Source organism: Drosophila sechellia, chromosome 2L, assembly GCF_004382195.2.
Source record: "Drosophila sechellia strain sech25 chromosome 2L, ASM438219v1, whole genome shotgun sequence".
NCBI lineage: Eukaryota > Metazoa > Arthropoda > Insecta > Diptera > Drosophilidae > Drosophila > Drosophila sechellia.
Genome location: NC_045949.1, coordinates 11,475,980 through 11,503,385, shown reverse-complemented (window position 1 = coordinate 11,503,385; position 27,406 = coordinate 11,475,980). Strand labels below are relative to the sequence as shown.

Here is a 27,406-nt window from a genome sequence, read left to right as displayed (position 1 = left end):
GGCTCAAATGCCACTTTCACGGCTGCTGACACACTTGAGTCGGATTGCGTTTTCTGAATTTGGCCCGACCTTTTTCATTTCTCCATCTCCATCCACTTCCTCTTTCTTTTTGCGATTCGAGGAAATTTTATGAATTTTCTTATCAATTCAAAAGGCGAGAAACGACAGAAATTTACGTGCTCAAAGTGGCAAGTTGTCACAGCGACAAGCCAATCTATATATGTATGTATGTATGTGTTAGCCAACTTTTCGGCTCTTTTCGCCCTCATTGCAGCACCACCACATCCACATAGCTGTCTCAATTTGTCATTGAAGTTGCCGCTGTGCTGCCGATAAGAAAGTTTTCACTTGATATAAGCAAATGCGGCTATTGATGCTAAATGTTGGCAGTTATTCTTCTCCCTTGACTCTGCACTGTTTTCAAGATTTGAATTGAATTTGAACGTATTCTTTTTAATGTTTTCTTGACGCATATTTCCTTGCCGAGAAGAAAACACACAAATGATTTGCGCTTGAAAAATGAAAGTGCTTTGTCACCATTTACCCAAAGCACTTTGCCAATTAAACTTATCTGTAATTGCCTTAAAGTTTGAATTGAGTTTTTCAGAGTTTCCAGGAATTTTCGCCAGCTGCAAAACCAGACTAAATTTAATTCATTAGAAATACGTGTTTTTCATTAAAATAATTATAATTGGTCAGTTACTGCGGTCTGGTTTTTGATAGATGTATGCCCACTAAGCTTTATTCAAATAGTGAAATCTGCAGTCGTATTAAATTATATATTGCATTAAATGGCACGTAAATGTGGTAACGTATTAAATGTTGAAAATGTGTGTGCCCATTACCACTTAAGTATATAATATTTTTAATGGAATTTAGTTAACTACGGCTTTTCATGTGTATGTGTATACTTAAAAATAAGCGCTTTGTCTGAATTAAGTTCACACGTGAAGAACACGCAACTACTGGCCAACGGAAGTGTGGAATATGCCCAGTGGGGGGAAATGTTGGCAGGAAAATGGAAAATTTTTGCCACCAAAAAGGACCGCAGACCGAAGACCGAAGTGCGTAAGGCAACACTCCTGTGGTGGCGCGTGTTACATAATTAAAAGGATGGCTCGAGGTGGCAAGAGCGTGAAAATAAAGCGAGAGACAAACTATAAAATAAACCAAATATTACTGGGAGCGGCACACTCGAGCGCATAAAAGAGTTTTTATTACCACGTGCTACCTGGTACCTGGGGCAAGGAAATCCTAGTCCTGCGTGGCCCCCCAACCTGAGTAATAGCCAGTGCGGCTCATTGTCCTTTTCCGGTAATAATTTCGCATTTACCCCCAGCACGGTGGCAACCTAACACGTTTGTTCTGCTGGCTGCCCGGCTAAATTAGCTGTGACAGCCGCGTGGCATAGGCGGTGGGTTCTGCCCATGTCCTGCGTGGCTGCGTGGTGGAGGGACTCTTTGGCGGCTTGAGACATACCTGAGGCGACTCGTTGCGACCACGTTATCATTTATAATGAGTTAATTACATTTAATACGCATGTACAATGGCCTGTTGAACATGGCGCACAATTAAATGTGACCCTGGCCAAAGGAGCGTCCCTGGCAATAACAACAAAGGATAACGTGGCCATATCTCGAATGCTGTGGGTGTATGCCTGTGTGTGTGTGAGCTTAACGCTTTAAGCAGTCATTGCATTTAATGGCTGCTTTGAGGTTTATTAGCTGCTGATTGTTAGCGTAATTACAACTGCCTAATATTCTTGCCTAGTGCGGATATGCAGGAAAATAGCTGGACAACTTGCAAACCATTTTATTTTATATAAGATACCATATTATCTATAAAATTCTACACAATAGTCTTCTATAATTTTATTATTATTTTTTTTTACATTAGATCTAATAGTAAATGCCTTGCATTCGTCATAATTTGTTTGCTGAACGTGAAAAAACTTGTCGGTAACTAAAAGAATATGCCATTTATCAAAATCCCATTTTTCATATCAGCAGACCGATGGAGTGGGCGAACTAAAAACATTTATCAACACCCGCCCCCCGCCGAAAAGCTCCCTTTTGTGGTGCATACTTTCGGCAGCTGCCATCGGCCATATTACGTATACGTGATGGTGACTGGAAATGGAAAATCCATTTCCAACGCCTCTTGGCGACGAATTCTTTGCAGACATCTAAGCATTTAACAATTTGCGACCACGCCCACCCGGACTCCCACTTTTTGGCTGCCAGCCATTGCATTTCTCAGACAACTAAAAAAAGGAAACCAAAAAATTATTTTAAACCACAATTTTGTGGTTCGTTTTTCCTTAGGTTTCCTCTTTTTTTTTTTTTTCGTCCAGCAAATAAAAATTTTGCTTTGTGCCTCCTGTTGTGCCTCGTGTCCAGGCTCGTGCAACTGACAGCTGCAAAATTTGTGCGCTCTTGTTCATTTGTTTGACTGCCCATTGTCGTGTGTGTGTGTGTGTGCGTGTGCATCAGTATATGTGAGTGTGTGTATCAGTGTGCGTGTGTGTGGGGTATGCGCTTGTTTGTTGTTATACCAAAAATTGAACACACAAAGCAATTGCTATGCAACATTTGTGCAGACATGGCCCAGAGTTCCGAAAAAAAGAACCCAAACATTGCAAAAAAAAAAGAAAATACAAATAAAATTGCTGTACAATTGAACGAGTACAAAGGCCATTCATGTATGTGTCTGTGAGTGCAAGAACGTTTAATAGTTTTATTGCTTGCCACAAGCGTTCTTGATACTCAGTAATCAACGACTTACATAGACTAGACGAATGGAAGTGGAGCATTCAAAGAAACCTCAAAAAAAGCTAAGAAATTGAATCTAAAAATAATTTGGTTTTATTGTGTAACAACTTTTTGCTAAATTGTTATTTTAAAATTTGTTTCACATGGTTTTTTCTGCTACTTTCTAAGCCCCATCTGGAATAGGTACATCAGTAACGACTCTTTGCGGCCCAAAGTAAAATTTGATGGAAACATTTTTGGCCAGCACATTCGTTGGTTGTCATGTCAGTGGTCAATTGTTTATTGTTAACATGGTCAATTCAACGCCACCCATCCGCCGGCCCTGTGGCATGCTACTCCCATATATATTTCACAAAATATCAAATTACTTGGCTTTCCTTTGATGCGGCTCCAGAATGTATATCTTGAGCAATTTGCGGTTTTGGCTCGCCTGTCAGCACTGTTCGCATTCAGAGACGAATTAATCCATTTTCAGCTGTCTGTCAGGGGACTCGGTTGACAGACGGAAATGGGGACTCAGTCCCAAAAAGGAGAACCTTAACGTTTTAAGACCACCGAAGTGCAGATGCAGATACAGATGCAGCTGCAGTGCAGTTCTGGCTAATTAGGAATTAGATTTCGTACCTTCTCGGATGAATGTTCGTCGAGTGCTAAAATGGCTAATGCACTTTACTGTTTCCACTGACAGACGGCCGAAAAGGAAGCTGGATGGTGGGTGTATTTTATGGTTTTGTGGTTTCACAAAGGACAGGCCACCGCACAGAGATGACCGACTTCATCATCAACAAAGCTGGCGCCTCGGGCGCAAATTTCAATGCATTTCGAGCATAAAATAAATGTCCACTAAAAATGTCCCTGGCATTGTTGTTGCTGCCCCTGGGGGCGTGGCATCATAAGGGGGCCAGGCGGATGACGAACAAAAAGCAAGCGATGGTGTGAGTTTAGCGGCGATTTGTACACATAACGCTTTTTACTATCGAAAATTAAATAAAAATTATACGAAAAATTTAAAAACCCCTTTACAGCACAACTACACATAATTTAGTTTAACTCGGTTATAGCTCGTATAAAACTCATATATATTTTATGTCATCTCAAATTCAAATGGTTGTTCCCAATTTTTTTCCGAGTGCTGCACTCAGTTCTCTTACATGTCTCAAGGACATGTTCATAGCTGACTGCCTCGGAGTTCTCACTGAACTGAGCTGAACTGAACTGGACTGGACTGCTGGACAGAGCTGGCCCAAATCGCTGCAAGTGCTTTTAAGTCGTTGTCAAATGCAAAGAGCACAATAATTCAAATTTATGACGCGCAATTGTGCTCACACACTTTCCCTGCGCCACCTCGTCCACTTTCCTTGCCATTTTGCCTGGTGGCCCTCGATTTCGTCCTTTTCGCAGGCATAAATAAAGGAAAACTTGGAACGTGCGTCCAGCTGAGTGGGCGGTCGCTCGTCATGGGAGTATGTAAATTTAGTGGCCACCGAGTTGGGGGAAAGTAAGCGTAAAAATTTTATAATTTGTGGCTCTCTCACTGAACAATTATTTTATTTCTTCGTTGTCCGGTTCGGTTCGGTGCGGTTTGCTTCGGTTCGGTTCGGTTCGGTTTTGGTTCTTTGGAATCAAGGATCTGAGAACTGAGAACTGGGATAGGTATAGGTGAGGCCGCAAGAAAGTGAAGCTGTTGGAAAATTATCTGCTTTTGATTTACGGACTTTGTTGGACGTGGTCGTAAAATCTGGTAAAGCCCACGCGGGGTAATTTCGTATTCGGTGATTTGGCCGTGGCTTTTGTGGCAAGTGATAATAAAATTGGGACACCGAGAAGTTGATCTAGATTTGAGCGCATGCTTTGATTTTCGATGGTTATAAAAGTTTTAGTATTTCAAGGAAATAAATTGGTAATGCAAACAGAATTTTGGGCAAATATTCCATTTATATGAAATCAACTCAACAAATTGCATATTTATTTAATTGCTTCTAATAAATCCCGAAATAAATACGATGCTCTCTCAACCAAAAAAATAATAAAAGTGCATGGGAAACAATAAAAGTATCATTTAGTTTTGCTTTGCTATTCAATTAGGCGTCCAATGGCTGCATATGTCATAAAAAAACGCACACAAATTTATAAAGAAAATATGCAGAGTCGAACAATTAAAAAGCAATATCTATGGATACATTTATTGGGGCGAGGTAGAAACTATTATTTCGATTTGGGATGTGTTTGCGGACTTATAAACAAATCCCGATGCAAATCAACGACATCGAACAAATGCAGTTTGATTTATATTTATGCTTTTGCAGCAGGCATAAAAAATTAAACGACATTGCCAGAAAAAAACACAATATGCAGCAATGCCAAAAGAAACTTTGGTAGAACAAAATGCAAATAATTGCGACGGGCAAATAAATTAAAGCAAATTCGAAAGAGCAAATGCCGCAGTTGTTTGGCACAAAAAAAAGTGGAGGCCACACCAAAACCAGAGCAAACATTGATTAATACGAGGCCAAATGCATTAGGCCAGTTCACGTAATTTACGACCAACTGTCTATGCATGCACAAACATTTATTTGTTTAATGTATTTTGCAGCCATATTTATATGCGGATCGCCTGAATTGCCGTTCTTGTTTTGTTGCATTTATTTCGGATGCTGATGTCGCTGGCGATACGCGGCGTATACGTAATGCGAAATGTTCTATTTTCACAAAGAGCGCAGCGGCAGAAGGGAACTTGACCAGAATGTCAGCTGCACAAACACGGTTAAACCACGGATGCCTCCAGGCCAAAACTGCCGACTAGCCGCTGGGTGGCAGATAGTTGATAGCTTTTTTTTGTGGCATACTCAGTTTGGCTTGTTTCAGAAATCTCCTGATATTTTCGGTCTATTGGTTTGAAAAATCGGTCAGTGTCACTGAAGTTTAATTTGGGTTAGTAGAGAAGAGATTTTTGCTTAAGGATAACATCTAATTTAGTGCATTTTATAGCATAAGAATCGTTAGGAAATGAACTAATATGTATCCCGTGATTTTATTGCAAGTATTAAATAGATTTTTTTTAAAACTGAACTAATTCCGATTTCGAATTTTATTGAAAGGTATGAATATTAAGATAAGCCTTGTGGCATAAAAAATAATATTTGCATAATCACTATGATATCCTTAGGGTATTTTAATGTCCCAACACAATAGAATCATAAGCTCTTGTTCTTTTAGCCGCCTCTGTTGTTCGGTTGTTGGGAAAATAGCATTTGACATGCGGGTTCAAAGCGTTTGGCAGCCTGTTTGAATTCCTATTTGCATTGTGTGTGTTTTGGCTGGATCACCTGTCCTCCTCCAAAGCACCTGAGCATTGCCCACTGCTTGGTGCCCAATGTCCATTGTCCATTCTCCATTGCCCGATTGTCAACACCCCGCTGCTCGCGAAAATATTTTTTGGCAGGAGAGCAATGGCGGTGACAACGGCAACGAAAACCCAAAAAAGATACACACAAGAACACGTTCGATTTTGCCAGCAAGCAATAGGCAATAAACACAAAACGCAGCCAATTGAGTTCGAATGCAAATATTTGGAAACGCGCAGAGGGCAGCTCAGAAGCAAAAACAACACGGCGAAAAGGTTCCAGGAACCCAAAGAATCGAGGGCTGACGCTCAAAATTGAAATTGAAAAGAATTTCGCGCCATTTAGCAGTTTTTTTTTTACGAAAATCGTTGGCATGGAATCCATGAAAGGTTTAAATTTGATTGTCAAGTTGTATATATTTTCATGGAATTAGATTTTGCTTGCTGAAAATAATATATTATATATATAATTTTATATATTATATAAGTGGAAATGACATCTTAGCTTACGTTTTTTTATCTGTCGTTATTGAGCCACCTTTCTTACTTGGTAAAATAAATCAATTTTGCTCATTTTACATGCACCGAATGACAGAAACAACTGCGCTATAATCCGGACCTTCCTTTTCGTTGATGCGATCTGTCATACTATTATTATTTAAATTGCCCAGTGTTCAATTTCGCAACTCAATGCCCAATGGACAGTCGAACTGACAACATAATTTCAGCATATGACAACTTTTCTAATGAGAAAAAATCGGACACTCACACACAGTAGAGCAAACTTTCTTTGGCGGATATCAAGCAATTTGCTTTGAGATTGTTTCGAAAATGTGCAGTCAGTCCGTTTGGGAATGTGTGTGTGAGTGTGTGTGCTCAGACACAAGATGTGTTTTCTAGAGTGTGCTTTGCAGTTGTCACTTGCGTGACCAAAGCAAAACTGTCAAAAAGCATATGACAAACATTTGTCGTCGGCTGACAAAACACAGAAATGAGCCAGGAAAACAGAGGGACGCATCCGAGTTATGTATGCATATCAAACGAAATTTATTTTTTCGTGAAAAAACGAAAGATAGAACGGAATAAAGGGAAAATGCTTTAAGGTAGTGCGTCCTGCGCCCTGTCGTTCTCCTTTGACCTCTCGTGCCGAGCTCCTTAGTCATCCTCGCTGACATCCAAAATGGTCTTAAAGGCAAAAGGCTCAAAGGCGTAACCAGCGCCCTCGTAGAACTTGCTCATGAACTCCACCCTGCAAAAACAAATGGCAGGTTAAAATGCATCTCAAAATGTGTCCTCATTATACGAATCTCACCAGTGCAAACGCAGCGTGTGCAGGAAGGCCGAGAGTCCTTCGATGAGCACCAGGATACCGACTGTGAGCAACGCCCAGGCTCCAAAGAATACATAGATGAGAATTCCGCCAATATAGCTGTCGTACTTGAATCCCATGGAAAACACCATGTTCCAGAGCACTTCGGAGAGCTCTGTAAACATGAAACATAATATATTATAATAATATAAATAATAATTGTATGAAAGGAATAAAAATGCGTTTTAAATGTAATAAAAAGTGTAACTTACGTGCGTGAGCCAGGGATAAGGCCCACAATCGGAGGTATGAGGCCGTGTGGGAGACCGTACTCAGGACATACTCGATAGTGTGGATGGCCTGGTGGATGAAGATCTCGCCCATCTCATCGTCCTCTCCATGACCCTCTCCTCCACCGCTTTGGGGCTTTGGTGGGGGAGCCCCGCTCGTCTTGCGTTTGATCATGATGTACAGAGGCTTGCCCAGAAGCATCCAAGGAATGCAAATGATGGCAATGATGACAAAGACCTGTTGGATGCTCTTCTGACCCTCGAACATGAACTCCTTGCAAGGCTCAGGAGTATCCTGGCTGCCCTGAAGTATCATGTTGATGAACAGGATCAGGATAGACGGAGCACAAGCCGGTGAAAGCGGTCCTTCAACGGTGTCATTGTAAACGACCCACTTGAAGAACATCATGAAGACCATGTATCCGAACAACAGGAGAAGGAACAGGACTTGGGGCAGGAACTCCAGGAAAATACTTGCGTATTTCTTGTAGTAGGCAAAGTTAACCACCGACATGGAGACACCGAAGATCATGTGGATCACGCCGACAATGATCGACAGCTTCATCTTAAAGGTGTTCAGAAAGATGATCTTGTTTTCGGCCAGTTGCCAAATGGGATCCATGCCGAAGGGATATGTCTTGTAAACCGTATCGTTCGGCCTCAGGGTGATATATTTAAGGTTTTCATCCTGAACCACGTCCCTCGTATAGTTCATGTGCCAAGCGGAACCGAATATATTCATGGACTTTGAGAACACATCGTTGTAAATGAATCCGGTGTAAATGGAGAAAATTCCCATGAGGAAGATGATGTATCGGCCGCCGAGGAATATGTTGAAGATCTCCTCCTTGATCGAAGACAGTTGCTTTTCCTTGATGATTAGCCAGGAAGCGAAGAGCAGCAGGATCAGTCCGTGTCCCAAGTCACCGAACATCACGGCGAACAGAAAGGGGAATGTGATGCAGGCGTAAAGAGCCGGATTCACTTCTCTATACGAGGCCATGCCATACGAGTCAACCAAGTTCTGGAAGCCATTGGTGAATTTATTGGTCCTCGTATAAGTCGGCGGCATCTCGTTCGTCTCGATGACATTCATGAATGCCGGTATGGAGCTCTCCGAGATCTTCGAGGCTCGAGCTAGTGCATCCTGAACTGTGGAAATATCGTTGGTGGGCACCCAACCCTCGCCAATCAGGCACTTGCCCGTCACATCGGGATTGAAGAAGTTCAGGATGTGATAGATGGCCTTCATTTTACGCACCATAATCGACCAGCGTGGCAAATGCTTGGAGGCTGAGTTCAAAACCCGGCTACGATGATCGGCGCTCTGGCTGAGTACCAACTTGAGGTCCTCCAGTCGGACATTCACATCCTTGATCATCTCTTTTCGCTCTGCATGCGAACTGGGACAGGGATAGACGGCGGCATGATAGCCCGTGCAGACCTTTTTGATCCTTTGCTTCAGCTGCTCTCCCTGGAAGAAGGCCACGAAGACGGTCTTCAGCACAGGCCTTCCAGTTTCCTCGTCGGCGACGAGGCCATCAATGTCGGCTCTGCGCAGGAAGATATTTCCTCTGGAAATGCGCCACAGCATGCGCTCAAAGCTGAAGAATCGCTCCAGCTTGATAACACCAGCAACGAAGGCCAGTTGACCCCGCTGGGCGGCTCCTGGCAAATTTGCCGGATCCTCGGGGTCCAGTTTTCGGTTGACGTCCAGATTAATGACTTCTTGATCAGAGAAGAAGCCCTCGGTGTTCTCCAGCACGCACTTGAGTTCTTGCATGTGCCGGAAGTTGGCATCCAAACTTGCTCCATTGGCGGACATTTCCCGCAGTTCATTGTCGGTCTTCTCCAGCTGAGCCTCAAGGTCTACGATCTCGCGAGGATTGGGAGCACTGGGCTCCTCCTCCGGTCGCAGGACTGGCAGCTTCACCTCGTCCTTCTTCATCTCGGACTCCACGTACCGCAGGCGGCGCTCCATGTCATCACATCTCCTGACCTCGTTGACGTACTTTCGCTGGAAGGCACTGACCTCCTCGTTCAGATCGCGAAACTGGACACATCCTTTCTCGCCCAGCTCGGCGATGGAGGCGTAGGCAGCCTCCGGCTGGATGAACAGCGGGCACAGGGCCATCTTCTCGCTGCGGAACATGTCCCCCATGTTCAAAACGAGTGTCTATAACTGCAAAAATAAATTATATATTTAGTTTAAAATTAGCAAAGCCATGTGTAGTTTATAGAGATCGACAGCTTAGTTAAAAAATCGAAAGATTCTTGTCTTATTCGACTGTGACGACTTTTTAAATGTTGGTTATTCATTTTCTTTATTGGTGCATATTGTACTATTTGATTTTATGACAAAGCAATTAGGTGCACATAAAAATTGACTTTTGAAGCTTTATTAGATATTTTTATTGCCAAGGCATGTGATCAATCGTGGTAATAGTCACCGAAAATTCCAACAATGATAAGAGTGCAATAACTTAATAAATTCGTTTATAACAGTGTCAAAATGATAGGAGCCTTAAACAGAACTGAAATTCATTCATACCATGAATTGTTTCTAATAATATTAAAAGAAACAATTTGTTAAAAATAGAAAAACAAGAATTTTTCTTGAAAAAAAGATATAAAAATCTTTGAACAGTATCTAATAGTAACACTGTATATTTTCTACCACTGCATGCCACATTTTACTAATCAGTTTGGATAATTAGCTGTTTTCAAGGGCTTTAATGGGTCCGCCGCCTGACAGGTGGACTCAAATTTGTTGATCCAACTGACGCACATTGTTTATGGTCGGTCCACTTGAATGCAGTGCCTGCCAATATCGCAATCAATCACCTAAGTGGAACCCAACAATTCGGAACAGAACCTGGCCAAAATAGATTAGATTACGCACCGCAGGCTACCATGTCTATCTAGATCGTTTCGGTTGTTATCTACTGGCATTCGGGGCATTATCTGGAGTGGGCGTTGAGCGCTGAGCGCATTAATAATTTGAAATTATTAACAATTACCGCCAATCAGTTGGTTTATAAATAAGCCCCGAAAGTCTTTTATTGCATTAAACGCTTATTACCAGCCCCGGCATTCAGTGCATTGTCTTCTGATAACCGTTTTGGGCAGGCCAGATTATATGGATATTTATGGTTAGACCAATGCCTGGCCGAGATTTTGCCCCGCCTGTCTGGCCATAAAATCATGATTGACTCTCGCTCTCGACTGGCTGATAAAAAGACACGCAGTCTGTGGCCTCACTTCAGCTATTTTTTGATAGTTTCGACTTATCACAGACACCAGGAATGTGATTTACAGCCAAGGGAAGTGAGGTCTTTCAAACGGAATTGCGGGATTAAAATAAATTGTTGATATTTTTAATAGCTAGGTTAAAGGCAAAGGCAGTCGCAAAATTGTATATATGTTACAAATAAAATAATATCTAATGATGAACAATTGTATCTTTGCTCATATCAATTAATTAAAAATATCCACAAGTTGTTTAGAAAAAAAATTTGTTCGTGTTGTACTGGTTATTATTATCGTTAATCGTTACGTTATCAGTTTGAGGCTGAAGTCAACTTGAAGTAATTAAATTTAGAATTTTTGTACCCTTGGGTCATGTGGATTGTGTCACTCTGTCTACTTGATTTATAAAAATGTATTCTTTAGAAGACACTTGCATATCAACTTAGAATTGAATTGATTTTACTTTAGCTTACAATAAGGCGCACACCCTTGTGATTTGCACAAACGGTTCATAGAATTGATTAACTGCAGCCGACTGGGATTTGCTGATGGCCATCTGTGGATAAATCAGTGCAAGTCGGTGCTTATCGGTTTCAGTTTTGTACATCAGTCTAAGCCATAAATCTGCACAGACCAGACAATTGCCTTTAAGATGGCAATAAATCTTCGGGGGCAAACTTCACGCAAATGTCTGATTATCGGGTGGCCAATACCCATGGCCCATTCCCATTCCCATTGCCCATTCCCGTTTTCCATTCCCGCTGGTTTATGTCTGCAATTACGGGTTCACTGGGGATTGTTGGATTGTTCGGATTGCAGGCGGTGTTACGGGGCTCATTAAGAAATCCATTCGTGGGCCGTAAAAATATTATCGAAGCCCCAATCGGTTGGGTGGCAAATTTTAACTCGGCGATTGAGTGGTTCAATTTGTACGCCCCACATGATCCATCACGTGCTCTAACGTCACAAGGCTATTATGGCTCCATATAGCAGACATAAACCAATTTATAGTTCAATACTAGTGTCAGGCTAATGAAAATCGATGTTTAATGAACGTTATCGAGTGATTATCAATTTCCAATTAAGATACGTTATCGCTGAAGAAATTACCATTAAGTCAAATGCAATTTTGAATAATTACGTGAGGAGTGGCTAACGAATTACTCTGTTCGCAAGGAACATTTATAATGTGCCCAGTTAAAGCTTATCTCGGACAACATTGATAACCTAATATTATTAACCCTAAGGGAACTGATAACAATAAGTGTCTGTGCAAAGAAATGGCCGAGGAGTGTGGCTAACACGCGCATTAGCGGCATGCTTGCCAACGTGGCGTATGAGTAACGTGAGAGTCTTTTACTCGGCTACTTAGTCACAGCGGTAAGGGAATGAATTGACCGAGTTAGTAATCACTTAAGCTTCTCAGGAATATTTAAGGATACTCACTACACTTACACTACGTGAAAAAGAAAAGTTTCCAAATGATAGTTACTAATATTTTATTCGCGACCTGCCAGCTCAGCGGCGCAGAAAGAACTGTGCGATCGCCTAAGACCTGTTGAGCCCTATGGCCAATTAGACTGGGGCTAATCTAAACAATACACCAATACACCGGGCCAATTGCCATGGGAGAGAGCTTCATAATCTTTGTGCCTACAATTTTTTATCACACGCTCGAAACCACTTTGCGATTGTGGCTTATCGCCGGTGAGAGACGGTAATCGGCGAGTAACCGAAACACAATTATGCCAGTCCAGCAACCTCCGATTGCTGGTCAATTTTCTTATGGCCGGCCATTCCCCAAGGCATTATCAATGATTGAGTGTAAGCACGAGTTGGCCAACACTCCAACCACCCACGCACACTACTCCATTATCTGATTGACACAATTCGGGCTAGTGGGTCCCTTGTGTTGCAACAATATGACACCCGCTGATATGGCACTGCCACCGATGCAGACTTTATTAAGGCACCACCAGGTGATTGAGGGTGCGATCAATCAATCATCGGGCATTTCCCACTCTTGATTTGATTTTAATTTCAAAGGCGTACAAATGGAGTAATTAACGTTTCCGTTTCAGTTTAAACGTGTTTGGCTTTTATCGGCTTGGAATTGGAAATGTAATTCCTAAGATATTAATTATATATCTATAAATACGTGTGATTAATGTAGCTTATCTATTACAGTCGTAGTAGACGCAGATTCGTAGGAACTGAATTAGCTGTATAATCATTATAATTTTTGGCAACCACTTGACTGGTATGATGGCCTTTTGCCTTTGCCCACGAATGATAAGCGACCACCTGCCAGTCATTGGTCATTACAAGGACTTCGGTCCAGTTTTGCTAATTAAAAACTTCCACCTAATGAGCTTAAGCATCTTAATTTATGCTATTTAAATGAGCTCGAATTCGCTTTTTCACACACATGCGCGCGCACATACGCACACACACTAGAGGGCAAGTAGACCGCAAATAAATCGCATACAACTTTAAGCTGCAACAACATCATCATCCTGGTGGCGCGGCTCCTAATGCCACATAATGATCCTGATAATGGCCATCAGTTAGCGAGTGTGTGAGTGAGTGTGTTTGTTGCCAAGGAGAGAGGATGAAAAAGGAATTTAGCTGCCAGCACGTTCAACTTTTCGCTGTTGCACATTAAATGGGGCAGGGACTGGGCCACTGAGTTTTTGGAGTTGCACTATCGGCTAATGTGCGTCACCATTCCGTCTGCTTTGGGCGAAAAAAAACGCAGTTAAGACCCAAGTATATGCACAGCGAAAATTTAGAAAAGCTTACTTGTACTTACTTGTATTTCTTTACCAGATGTCAATGATAAATGTTATATGTTTGTTACAACTATTAATGCTTTGCAAAATAATATACTAAGCTTTACATAAGCCAATATTTTATATGATTTTTAAATAGACGTTTGTTTGCCATCGTGATTTTCTCTCAGTGACCCAATTTCCCGGCAATTCCGGGACTTCTGCCGACTGCTTTCGGCCATGGCCAATAACTAAGTTGTTGCGTGCGGTACTCTGGATTAGTCTAATGCCAATATGTACGAGTTGCAACAAAATGGCCGGCGGTGTAAGAGCTTTTTGGCGTGGTTTGCCAATTGGATTCTGATGTGTTGGCCAACGCGGAATAGCGCAGATCTGGCCCGTTTTATGTGGGGATTGCAATTGCAATTCCAGGGGCACTCGCCAACTCGTTATCTTTAGTGATTTTCGGGCTCCGGGCTTTATTGTGGGTAAACACATGCCGGGAATGGAATTTCGTGTGTACTATGTATGTATATTTCTGAGGCTAGTAGTGAGTCAGTATTCTCGTAAGGTGGTGGTTTATCGCTGGGTTATCTTTTATGGCCCAGGTTTATCATCGTTTACACTCTTGATTAAACAATTAGGCACTGTGTAGCCTTGATTTATGCCCCACTATAAAAGCTGTATTAAATTCAATCTGCAGTTTAGGTTCAGTTTTAATATTGTTTGCTTACGCTCGGCAATATTCGGACTGTTTTCATTTTTGCTGGCAAGTGTACTTCTTATTGCTCGTAAAATAAAAACTAATGTTAAATAAATAAGAATGGCCTGAAATGAAATTAAAGAACCCAAACAAAAAACGGAACAATCAGCACGATTACGACGAACTACCAACAAAAAACGAGAACTCCTGTCCATTGCCCCTGCCACGCCTCCTACGCCCACCTCAAGGGGGCCCGAAAGTATGCTACGTAAAATTTAACATTAGCAGCAGCCGTGGCAGCAACGTCATTTCGTATTTATTGTACTACCTTTGTCAGCATATCTAACATTTATTTGTTTTTTGTTTCGCCATTCTTTTGGGTGATGTTTAATACTTATTATTTTTTGTAGCTACCGGGGGGGCTTTACTGTTATTGCCTCGCTTTGTTTTTTTTTTTTTGTGTTTTGTTTTCCATTCAAGATGAAAAAATCCAATTTTCTGCTTAAAGCATTTTCATAATGCCAAAGCACCCCAAAAAAAAACACGACCTCTCGAAAATTTACAGTGAAAAGGGTTCAGCTATTGTTGCTTCTCACTTATGTTCTGCAATAATGCACGTAATTTGTTCAGAAACGAAAATGTGTGAAAATGTTGTAAAAACCAGCGCTAATATGCCGTGCCACATGCGAAATGATATATCGTTTGTGGCTAAAACAATGTTGAGGCTTACACAACAATTGCGGGCAGTCTAGACAATGGATTTATTTGTTGTTTGCTGTTTATTTGGATAATGGTGAAAGGGGTAAGTTTTGAATAATTTGCGCGAGCTGTTTAAAAAATAGGAAACATACGTTTTTAGTGACGAACTTGCTTTAAGGAATTATCTGTTGTATAATTAAGCAAATATTGAGTGATGAATTAGCTACACTTAAGGTCTGTAACTTTGTTTGGATACGAAATGTGTCACAATTTTAATGAGACTTTTTGCTGGAAAAAGGCATCTCGACAATTATGTACATTGTTACGGGTATTACTCATACGCCACGTTGTGCGCCAGCTCAACTGCAATGCATATCAGTTTGGATGGTAAAAACGGAAAAGTAAACCGATTGGGCACATAAAGCTGCGCTGCGTCATGTCGTGCATAAAAGTCAACTGTTGCGTTTTCCCCGATTTTCCCCCTCGTTTCCCCCCTTCCATCTGCTTCAAACAATGGCAAAAATATCATCGTATTGGCTCCTGTGACTCTGCCGTGCTTGTCTCAATTTGCTTGGTGCTGCGTGTGCTCAACTATATTAAATGATTATTTTTTATTTTCATTTTCATTGTTATGGAGAAGTGTTATGGGCCAGCCTGTTGCTCATATATGCCATGCACTTTGTCTAAATTGAATTATAAAACAGATCAGGGCACATCTTTCGAATACTCTGTGTATTATTTTGGTTAAATATATGTTTCCCAATAATTACAAAAAAATGCGAAATATTTAAAAAAAAGTAGTTTAATATTAATCTTTTACAAATATATAAATCGCTAATTGAAGTGACACAATCAATTAATGTACATTTGAATCAAAAGATCTAAAACAATATTTTTCATTTCCTTTTTTTTTTGTAAATATCCGTCTTTTAGCTCGACTACAAATACAATTTCAAATTCTTGGATAAAATTAGATTTCCCCTAGAAATATTTTCAAAAGCAAGCGTCATTGATTTGCTCCAGGTTTCCTTCGAAAGCCAAACGCTGGATTTTCCCCAACCCCAAAAGCAATTTCCCGCCAATTTCACGCGCTTGGCAACCTGGGGCCATGCCAAAATATACTGGAGCCGCCGCCGATACGTTGCCAATTCGCTCTGCATCCCTTTGGCACGAGATCAACAAGGATAACAACAACAACAACAGCTGGCGAAGAAAATTTGGTGAAATGGGAAAAAAGTTGACGCCCTGTGAAAAGTTTCGCCACAAGGTCGCCCCAGAGGCAAAAGGTTAGTCTAAGTACCTATGTAGGGGTTGGCATTTTATTTTCGGAACGCTTCAAAATTGGCTTTATTTGAATTAAATTTTATTTTATTTCATTTCATTCAACATTTTTTTTGCGTACGGCACCCTTCACTTTCAATTGAATTTGACTGCTGTCAATCACGCGCTGCATACGCCTCACTTGGCTGTAAAATTCAAATTTTATGCTAATTTTACGGAGGACGATCAGCGGGTAGCAGCATTGTTCGTTGTCGTCAAAGGGTTAAATGTGTTAAATATTGATTGGCTTAGACCGTCGATGTGAGCCCCAAACACGGCCGAATGCGGGACAGCAAAGAAATGAGTGGAAAAAAAACACAAGATCCCGCTCAAATGACGTTTTAAGCGCGCCCTTAAAAAGAGATTTGTCAACAGTTGCAATGCGGCAGCAGGAGCAAAAAGGACGAAAACTAAACCAGGCCAGAAAAAGAGCGGGGAATTTGGGCGACTGGGAGTTGGACACGTTAATTTGCCTTTGATTATGTAATGGCAATGCGAAAGCAGCGCAAACAAAAGTTCGCAAATGGAAATCAATGGGGAAAATGGTGCAAAAAAATGGGACTCTTCAATTAGAATCCGAAAATGCAGCAATCTAGTTCCCTAGGCAAAAATGTAGATATATGCATATGAAAAAACTAATTTAATATGTTTTATATTTATTCTAAATGTGATTGGCTCTTATTTTTATTTATTTCGAAGCTGGACGGAATTAATTTTAATAAAGAAAATTATTTGAACATTGAATTTCCAAAAATTCTAGAATCAACAAAGATTTATAAATACCTTTTGTTTATTATATTTCTTGTGTTCTTTTGCTTGCATATACAAACATTTCAGTTTCATAGATTAAATTTTATGATATGTAAAGAAAAGACCCAATTTTCCGGAGGAGCTATGATTTATAAACTAAAACCACTTTCTAAAGAAACACCATCATACATGCATAATGGGTTGCAATTATAAAATAGATGAGACCACTCCTTTCCAAAAATCTCATATAAACAGCAGCTCAGTAAATATAGCTACCCCTCGCCCACATTTCTGCTCTTTTTTATTTTGGTAATTTATAGTAGCTGCTCTTGTGTTGATGTTGATAAATTGTTGGATGCCAAGGGTTAACTCGGCATCCGGCAGGCAGTTTTTAGCTTTTGTCAAGGTGGGCAGACGACTACCTTTGTGCGAAGGTGGCTGAAGATAATCTACAATAATAAATTTATTGGCAACAATTTTTGATTTATTATGCCATGTGGATAACATAAATAGCTCACCACCACCTTTCTCACATATGACACTAATGATGCGGCGCCAGCTTTGATGCTTTACCTTTTTTCCCTGCATTTTTTTGTTGCCAGGACTGAGCTCAAAGCCTGGCTTTTCCATTTTCCATTTCCATTTTCCGACGCCTTTGTGTTTGTATGTATGTGTGTTGGTAAGGCGTGGGAAAAGGATGCCTCTGCAGGAGTTTTAAGTTGCTGCGCAGCCTTGAGCTTCGGACAGAACGTTGACTGGCTCCTGTTCTCTAGTTACCCTTTTCCGCTGCACACCCTTTGTTGATGTTATTAACATGGATTTTTACAAGCCATAAACCCATATTTGGCCAAGCCCATTGTCCTGCAACCCACACTGCCACATAAAAGGCCAGGGCTCCCAGCTGCGCCGCCTAAGTCCCCTTGCTATAGTTGTCCTTTTTCTTACGGTGTAGGAGAAAAGTGTTACTGTGGGCGTCTTAGGCAAATTACTCAGAAAAAACTAGAGCATACAAGAATACATAAGATACGCTTGCATTTAATATAGATATTAAGATATTTAACATTTTTGTACTTTTTGTAAATTTTAAAATATTTCGATGTTTCCCTTTTCTTGTAGGGCATTCGACTAATAGGTATGCTAGGGTCCGCAGGCTCCGATTGACCGCACAGATTTTATTAGCGCATTGTCGCCGGGCCGTCTTAAGTGGCTGGGTTGCTATGCACGTTTTCAATATATCTCATATTGTTTGGCCGTGAGCTGCGCGTGTTTATTTGCTTTGTGGTATTTATACAGGAGCCAGTTGGGTGGGGCATTGCGGACTAAGACCAGCTTGTGCAGAGGGTATTGAAATGGCCAACTACTTAGCGATTTTGGAGCAACTCCAAAGGAGTGTTATTAATAATATTGGGCATTTTTATTATACAGATTACTAAGGTGGAGCCCTGGAAAAGCTGACATTTCCATTTGCAGTTTTATGGTCATTCCAATACCAATCCCAAGTCGTTTAATCTACTTTCCGTGAATCTTTAATGCTTAGTTCTTATATGTAGCTTCGTGTTTTATCCGCCGACACTGTGACAGTCATAAAAAATGCCAGCAGATAATTTATGTATCACGAATTTGCCTTCGCCTGTCAACAATTTGTTTGGCATTTTTGGTTGAGTTATGAGTCTGCCTCGAAATTGGAGCACGGACATGGCATGTCTGTATTCTGATTAGGAATACATAATTTATATGTTGTTTGCATGATTTCCTTTTAATTCAATTCATTTTCCTCCTAATGTTATTAATAATTTAATAGGTGGCATATCCACACGGAATTAGCTGATTAAAATTTGAAGCTTTTTTGTGTGGCACTCCTTAAAGGAACACTTTTTGCTATAAAGACGAAAACCTAGCCTCATTTTTTATGACATTCGTTTTGATTCATTTTGCTTGTGTTGTCGGTTTGCTTGCTCCACAATGGCAACAATGTCAACGGCCACAGATGAAAACCGAAATCGAGGAACATAGTTCATCGAGTGCCCCGACCCTTGGTGATAAAAAGTCACATCAATTTTCTAGGGCTGACCGCAAACGTGCGAGTCCGCCGAGTGCATCAGTCCATCAGTGAGAAGAAAAGAGCAGGCGAGAGTGTATTCACAGGTGTGGCCGTGAAAATAGGGACATTACAGACTATTTAGCTGAATAAATATTCATATAAACAAATATTCATATAAACAAGTTTTCTGTCAGTTCAAGCAAATGTTGAAGAAAATATAAGCAACATTTTCAGAGCAAATATACATTAGATAGATATCGATTTTATTAAAATGTTCTCATGAAATATACTTTTTATTTTTATTTTAACAAACACAATAAATTGTATTTTAAGGATGGTTTCTCAGCAATGTCCTAGTATTCTCACCGCAGCTGTCCGTGCGGTCTAATAAAATGAGTTGTCGAAAACGCTGCACAACAAGCACGCTGCAAATATATTGACTGACAGCAGGACTGTCAAATCCAACCAGGACCAGTGAAAGGACGACGCCGACGAGGACACAAGGCGACTTTTGAACGTTGACTTGGATACTGAGTGAGTGCCGTGTGTGTGAGTGTGTGTGCGAGAGAGAGTGGGTAAATGACTTTGCAAATGGACATGCCAAAAAAATGTAAAGCAGTCGGAGCCTGTGCCGCTCTGGATGGAGGGCAGTCCGTCGTCCAATCATGGCCATTTCTCAACTCAACTCTTGTTGCACTTTTTACCCTTACGTTAACAGATGATTGCGGGGGAAGGGGGTGGGAGGTGTGGCAAGAGGGGTTTTGGGGCTAGGAGGCTTGGTTACAACTGGTTTTTGGCTTTCCACTTCGAATGTGTTCATTTTGAAAACCCACAACAAAGCGGAAACGTATTGACAACGAAGGAAATGGACTTAAGCCATGATTTATAGTCTACGGATTTTCCATTTAAGTTTATTGGTTTTGTGTAAATGCAACTGCCAAGAGAGCGGGCGGGCACTCTAAAAAGATATTCGCATTGCAAGTGGCCAGCAACATAAGCTCATTGCAAAACTGTACCCTTCTTCCCCGAATCCTCGAATCCCCGATCCCCATTTGGCTATTCCGTTTACGATTTTGGGCAAGTTCTAAACCGGCTTCCCTTAGCTTTTGAAGTTTAGTTTTCGGCTGGGGATTCCTCGAGGAAAGCAAAGCTGCCTGGCTTCGATTTATGCTTTTGAGTTGCAACTTTTGGAAATTGCTCATGTTTCACACATTGGCTACACTTGGTGGTGAAGTTGTGCGGAAAATAGATTTGTGCCGGCAGGGAAATCCCGCTTGCTTGAGCCCATCCGTGTCCAGTGCAAAGCTGAAACTTTTACACTTGTCCCGGCATCCAGACGAAACAATGATCAGAAGTAATTGCCAATTTGATGGGAGTTTCAATGCACAGGGAAATGGTTCAGGAACTTCCACTTGGCTTACTGTACCTTCAAAATCCATCGATATCTTTTGTTTTGAGATTATTGTTTAGAAATTGCTCAATATTTGCTAACCATATTCTCGCCTAAGGGTGCCTGTAAATATCATTGTTCTATAAAGTGAAACTTTGTTTTCAAGTACAGATTCCAAGTGGAATAGTAAATAAACACTTGTAACTTACTCTTACTTTTGAACGCCTCTCAGAAAGTAAGTCGATGTGGTTGTACAATATTATTGATATTGAACTTCTTCTCATTTGAACATTTATGGAATTTATAAAATTATTATTTAAGCAATTTGACCAGAACTCATCATGCGATGTAGAGATATGAATTTCGTGTGTTACACTTAAAAGTAATAAAAAACATTTTCATTTCATTGGTTTATTTATTTAAACATTGTTTGTAAAAAAGAATTGTACATTTAATCATCTTGTTTTTGAAATAAAAGGGTTTAATTTTCAGTTGACGTGTAAAAAACTTTTTTTGTATATTCAGTCTGTAATTTACACAAGGTTAAATCAATATTCGTTTATTCGACCATTTAATATTTGGGTCTAGCATAAAAATGTTGAAGAAAGAACGATCTGTAATTTATATACTTATATACTTTTTATACTTAGGCTAATGTTTGTAAAATTTTTACAATTGAAATTAACACTAAACAGTACTAAAGAATATCGCTGAAAACTTAGAGTATTTGCCATACAGTATTTCAACGATATTTGGATGCAATTCTCGGATTTTAGAAATCTATATTTCTATTCCCTCAATAAATTGAGCATTTAATTCAAGCATTGGCTGTGGGAATTTAGTACATTCTAGCATTCTGGATGCACAGAATGTGGAACATACCGGCACAAAGCCCCAACATATTGCTGGTTGGTATTAATGTTGAAGTAATGCGATATAATTTGTTAAAGGTACTTTAATATCCCAAGCATCTGCCCATAAATGGTATATGGACCTCAAGAGCGCCGCAATGCGCACAGTAGTTGGGCAAATCTATTAACACATTTAACAAGCAAATACCGAATGCCATTACAACTTGGCCATTTGCTTGGCCGTAAACAGACTCTCGCTTCGTAAACTTGGCTTGGGGAGCCATATGGTATAACCAATGTCGAATTTTCCTGGAGCTGCAGTTGCATTTGAAATGGCTGCCATTCGAAGAGTTACTGGCTTACAAAGCAGTCGTTTCATTTCCCTTGGCCCTGTCTGAGGCTTCGGATTTTCCAGATGAATATTAATTTGGGAAACGTCTAGTTTACACAAGCAGTGCCAAAGCTCATGTCTATTTGAGGTCATAATTATGTGCCTAACACGCTGTGGCTTTTCCCACGTGTGTGTGCGTTTCGGTCACACGTGCCAATTGCCCGGCGACAAGAATATTAGGAAAACTACTTGTGCGGCGGTGGGGGGTGAAATATGAAAAATCCATTTTCCCGGGCTATCAATCAAGCCACGCACAGCAGTTTCCTTACCCAAGTCACTTGGCACCAATAGACATGTATGACCATCGATTCACCCACTCATCCTTCGTTCCTTCTGAGCTGCGTGTGCTTATTAAGAGTGGGCCATCTTTCATTTTGGCCAGAGTAAGATATTTGCTACTTGCTAAGGGTATTTCATACTGCTTAAAATGGTTATGAATGGCAATCAAATAGATTTTTGGGTTCCCATTGAAATTGACTAAAGATTCCATTAGTTGTAAGATTTGCATTGGTTTTATACCAATAGTTCAAACATAAATACCTTTTTTTTTACCAGAACAGTATTAATTCCAATTAAATCGACGATATTTAAACACAACGAACTTTGAATTTACGTTAAACTTTTAATGAGTCGCCAAGGGCATATTAATATCCGTTTTGTGTGCAGCTGCCTTCATTGTTATCCTGACAAATTTCTGTTTGACATGCGTGAAATCCGCGTGAAATGAGTGAATGCAAAAGGCACTCCCTTTCACAGACCTTCTCCCCCAGCGGTTGAGTGCGGTTTTCTGTGCGGGCCTTTTTGGAATCCTTCAAAGTATCAAATGTCACATAACTAAAACATCAAATGGTCGAGTGCCCCGGGCTTTGCAAATCAACTGCGGCTTTGAGCCAAGCACAGCTGCTTTTCAAAGAAGTGGCAGGCCTGAAAATGACTCCTAGTCATAGTCACTCCTTTTCAGGCACACACCCACAACCACACCCATATTAGATGCGATATGCAACGCATAAATGATAAATGACTGCGGCCCTGAAAGACAGATAGTGACGAGGTTACGGCGGCAAACTACTTTGACAAATGGCTGCCTGGCAAGGATGCTTCTCCTGTGCGCATCCCTTTCCTAATGGCAGGACCTATTTTCCATGCGCCTCGTCGGCTTTATTATAAACTCGCATAATCGCTAAGCATTTCGCTCTGGGTCGAAGCGCTTTTCCTTGGCCCGTTGAACTTGTCAGGAGTTGCTTAGCCGACTCGTTAGCGGATAGTTCAGAACACTGAAAAAAAAAGTTTACTATCTAAGTAGGTCACCCAATACAGAGTACTATTTAACAACGTGCAGCAATGTTATCAAAGGAGTACATTGTTAGGATTTAGGAATAAGTATTTATAATTTGTATAATTCAATTTATTTAGTAATTAACGCATCATTTATCTTACAGCGTAATAAATATAGATATTTTGCACTTCTTCTTTTATAATAATAAATAAATTTCAATGTTTTGTTCCCATTGCTTGGCAGATTTCATTGTATGCAAAAGATGATTAATGTGCCCCAGACAATCCGAGCCCGAGACCCAGACATCCGAGGGTCCTGCTCCTTTGGCGGGTAGGAGGAGGTGGTGCCAACTTGTAGCCAGTTAATTGAGCGCTTGATGCGCCCTCTGCCCATTTTTGTGAGAACGCCTTTTCAATGGCTTTCAATTGCAGTGGTGGCAACTAAAAAACGAAACCAACTGCATGTCAAAAAGTCAAACTCAACAAATGGCAGCCGAAACTTCATTAAAAAAGAACCAACGCTGACAAAAGGAAGACCGGTTGGCAAGAGGAGGATCAGAGAGTCAGAAGCAGAAGACTGCAGTGCACTCGTGTTTTTCTGGGTTATAACAATGCGGCAAGCAGAACTTGACTTTTAATGTTTCCTCAATTAGAAGGCGCACAAAAGCGCCAGCCAAAAAGGTGAAGTCGTGTCGTTCTGCCCTCCAACAACCGACAACAGTCAGAAAAAGCATAAAAATTGACTGAGCAAAGCGAAAGGAAGAGAAAAAACTTAAATGCGCATTAATAACAAAGTGCAGACCGTTCTCGAGTGCTGGTAGTTGTTCAAGTAGAGCCCGGCAATAAAATACTTGCAAAATAGATGCAGCCCACTGCCAAGGAGCCGAAGTCAACGACTCACCAGCCGCAACAGCGGGTTGAGGATTCCAAAGGGGGGGTCTACATGGAGCCGGGGTTCAGGTTCAGTTGGGGCTGCCATGGGGAGCATAACTCAAAAAGGTTAGACAACCCGGCGATGACAAAAATGGCGGGGCAGCGTGACAGCGGGTGCCAGAACAGCACTCCAAATAACTCACAAAAATACAATTTGAGAATAAAGTATTATAGGTTTTTAAGCAAACTAAGTATTTTGAATGTGTGTAACTAAAAAGAACTAAATACAAACATATTTTGGATATTTACCACAGTGGAAAAATATAGTTAAAATCAAAAGAACTGATATGTCATTCATATTGTTAATTGTTAACAATAATTGATGATTGATTTAATTTTTAAATATTAAATAAAATGTATATATTTTACATATTATTAAATATAACACTTGCTTTAATAAATCTCACAACTCTTGAACTTTAAATTCTTATATTTTTCCAGAAGTTGTAATGAAATATTTGCACATAGTACATAAGGATATATAAGATTCTGCTTGCCGTAGCTAGCTTTCTTTTCACTTGAGTTATATTTCATCTTTCTATGAGTTATTTCTCCAAGTGCAGCTTCCCTCCCTACCCTAAGACCCCCCGTACTCCGCTCTTCATGCAGGAAATGGCAGCACGTTCGGTACACAAAACTGATGCAGTTTCAGAGGAGCGGAGCTCCAGAATGCCCAACTGGGAGGACGAAGGGGAGCGTGTGGCTGTCTAAGAAGATTGATGATGTGCAGCCGCAGAGGTGCTGTGCTGCAAGTGGAGAAGTGGGCTCGTGGCTAGAAGCTGGTAACTGGGTCCTGGGTCCTGGATCCTGGGAACTCGGAGTGGCCAACTCCGCAAACCGGCATCTGCTTAGCCCCGGCTTAACTTTATGCTGACAGCGCCTTGGCACTTGCCAAGTACTTGGCCAATCCGCAGGCACTCCGTTGGCCCGATCAGCCCTCGCTTAGCTGATTTCCTGCGTGTTTGGCCACCGCAGCGGAATCCTGCATTCATTGTTGCTGATTTTGAATTTGCACTTTTGCCACCGGTCGTCGGCAATCATATATCATTGTGGGCGTGGACAGGAACTTCCGACTTGGGGGCTTGGCTTCTTCTAAATGGGCCATGTATGTGGCACAAAGGGCCACAGGTTGGGCTGCAGGAGACGCCTCTAGTAGTTAGTCTATTAGCGGAATTGTTGAAAAGATTTACAGGTATTTGATTACTAGTTTTCGTGGAAGCTTATCAATGACGAATTTTCTTTAACATTTAATACACAATAATTTTATTAATTGTTATGCCCGTTAATACACATCATTGTTTAAAGATATTTTTTTTAATATATGCTCTGTCATTCGATGCCCTACTTAATTTAATCAATAAAATTCTTTTCTGATTTATTTTCGCTCGCAATCCTTCACGGCTTAAAGTTTGTTTTGACTTTCGTCCGTGGTCAAACGGAAATGGAATTGGAATTCTCGCAAAAACCCCGGGGCCGTAAGCTAAAATAAATTCAATTAAAACTGTCAGCAGGTGCAAACAATTGACGTTTTCTGTGGTCGATTCAATTATCAATTTCGCCAGCTTTCACCCTTCTGGGTTGCCAACGTCGTCTTAAATACACATAAAAAGGCACTGGCAAGCAAATCAATACCAGAAAACTAAGCTCACTAGCGTTCTAACTTCATTTCAACTTCCACCTGCAGTGACTAAAAAATTACCTTTTGAAAATGGCCGATGGAAAAATAGGATGGCGCAAAAAAATAGCCGACAGTTCTTTGCGACATGTTTTATTTGCATTGTCCTTGTCGTCATCCTTCTTATCGTCTGTTGGTGGCAGTGGCTCTAGCCAAATCTACTGGATACTCTAAATATTATAAAGGCATTTGGACTGTGTTGCGGTTGATATGATTTCAAGGAATTATTTCAAATTAGAGTGGAATACGGTGAGTCTTTTTTTAATTTTAGTCTTTTATTATGACATGTAAACCTGAATGAAAAAACAAAATTATTTATACTAAGTTTATACGCCACAAGCATTACAAAGACGATCCTGCCTAGCTCATTTTAAGTTAATACCTTTAAAACCTATAATTTCAAATTTTGTTGTGAGAGCATACAAAATACGTATATATATTTTGGTAGCTTTCCAAATATCCTATTTTAGGAAGGGAAGTGAAAGAGACGGCACGCTACCTCGGCCAGTTGGGCGCATTATTTATGCATACAATGCTCTTTGAGTCTGCCGCAGTTATTGGTGCTCACCAATTTTTTTCCGAGTATTTCTGCATTCTTTAGGTGAGTGAGTACACTCGAAATAAGATCACCCACTTGACAGCTTGGAATTTAAGAAATGGCTAGAAGGTTTCAAGCCACAATTCCCTAAAAAGCAACATACCTTAAACATTATTTATTTAGTAGGTAGAATGTGGTATAAGGTCTATAATTTCTTACAGTGTGTTTGAGGATTGTGTGTGCCCGGTGCACCTTCGTTTTTTGGAAAAGTCTAGCGTGGTCGAGGACGATTTTATTGAACTTCAATGGAGTCATTGATCTTTTGCGCCAGACTCTGTTTGCGGCAACTGTTCAACCCCATTTGCCGTTTGTTAGTTGGCTTTAAAACTCGCATTTAATTCGTGGCCGGCACCAAATAAATTTGGTAAGGAGGTTCATCGAGCCCATAACTCACGGCGATTGTTTAATGTTGTCAGCAGCTGCCCGCAGGAGTTGCGGGGTTATCCCTCTGGCTAACCTCCAGCAATAACAATAATTTATAAGAATTGATTATGCTGAGTGTGCACTCATAAATCGTCGCCCGAATAACAGTTAAGGCGACAACAACATCATCCTTTGAGCCACGCCTTGAGCCATTTTGCGGTTGCACAACTTTAAACAAACGCTTGAAGATACTCTCACTCATATAAACGTTAGCAATAAAAGATTTTGTTCATATTTATTTTATATACTTAGAGCTATCAATTAGGTTTAGCTGTCTTGTCAAATAATATATATAATTTGATCTTAAGCGAAAATTGCTGATTGTTTAACTAAATAAACTTGGCTGAGTTTGTTTCAGCTTAAGCTGCTTCTAATCCCCTTGAGGATTTTACAAAAATAAATATTAGTTCACAAATTTCGGAATTTTTCACTACTATTTTAAATAAAAAAAACAAGCAATAGTTTGTCCAATTTAAACTAGGCAAGCAATGTGGTTTGAAATGAGAAGAGACTACGACTATTTATGGTTGATGCATTTGTTAAGAAACTGGAATAATAAATTACTGGATAATTAATAAAAATGTATGAATTAGATTTAGAGAACGCAGCTGTTATAACATCTGA

General features: G+C 40.5%; 1 protein-coding gene across 2 annotated transcripts; it reads right to left on the bottom strand.

Moving 5' to 3' along the window:
• Positions 1–7,137: 7,137 nt before the first annotated feature.
• LOC6612181 (V-type proton ATPase 116 kDa subunit a) lies at positions 7,138–12,521 on the bottom strand. 2 transcript variants are annotated; one of them, XM_002036662.2, is made up of 4 exons: positions 12,418–12,521; positions 7,696–9,895; positions 7,427–7,598; positions 7,138–7,363 (listed from the first exon to the last, which is right to left on the bottom strand). In XM_002036662.2, the coding sequence occupies exons 2-4, from the start codon at positions 9,872–9,874 to the stop codon at positions 7,270–7,272; spliced, it is 2,445 nt and encodes an 814-aa protein (XP_002036698.1). In that variant the 5' UTR covers positions 9,875–9,895; positions 12,418–12,521; the 3' UTR covers positions 7,138–7,269. The 2 variants fall into 2 exon arrangements, with proteins under 2 accessions (XP_002036698.1, XP_032580799.1); XM_032724908.1 differs by having other exon boundaries at positions 12,409–12,504.
• Positions 12,522–27,406: the final 14,885 nt, after the last annotated feature.

What these genes read in the sequence shown, in the direction of transcription:
- LOC6612181 (XM_002036662.2), bottom strand. Translation starts at nt 9,874, where the DNA reads ATGGGGGACATGTTCCGCAGCGAGAAGATGGCCCTGTGCCCGCTGTTC. An exon ending in CTTATCCCTGGCTCACGCAC is followed by an intron (nt 7,599 to 7,695) that starts GTAAGTTACACT and finishes TCATGTTTACAG; the next exon opens with AGCTCTCCGAAGTGCTCTGG. An exon ending in CACACGCTGCGTTTGCACTG is followed by an intron (nt 7,364 to 7,426) that starts GTGAGATTCGTA and finishes TTGTTTTTGCAG; the next exon opens with GGTGGAGTTCATGAGCAAGT.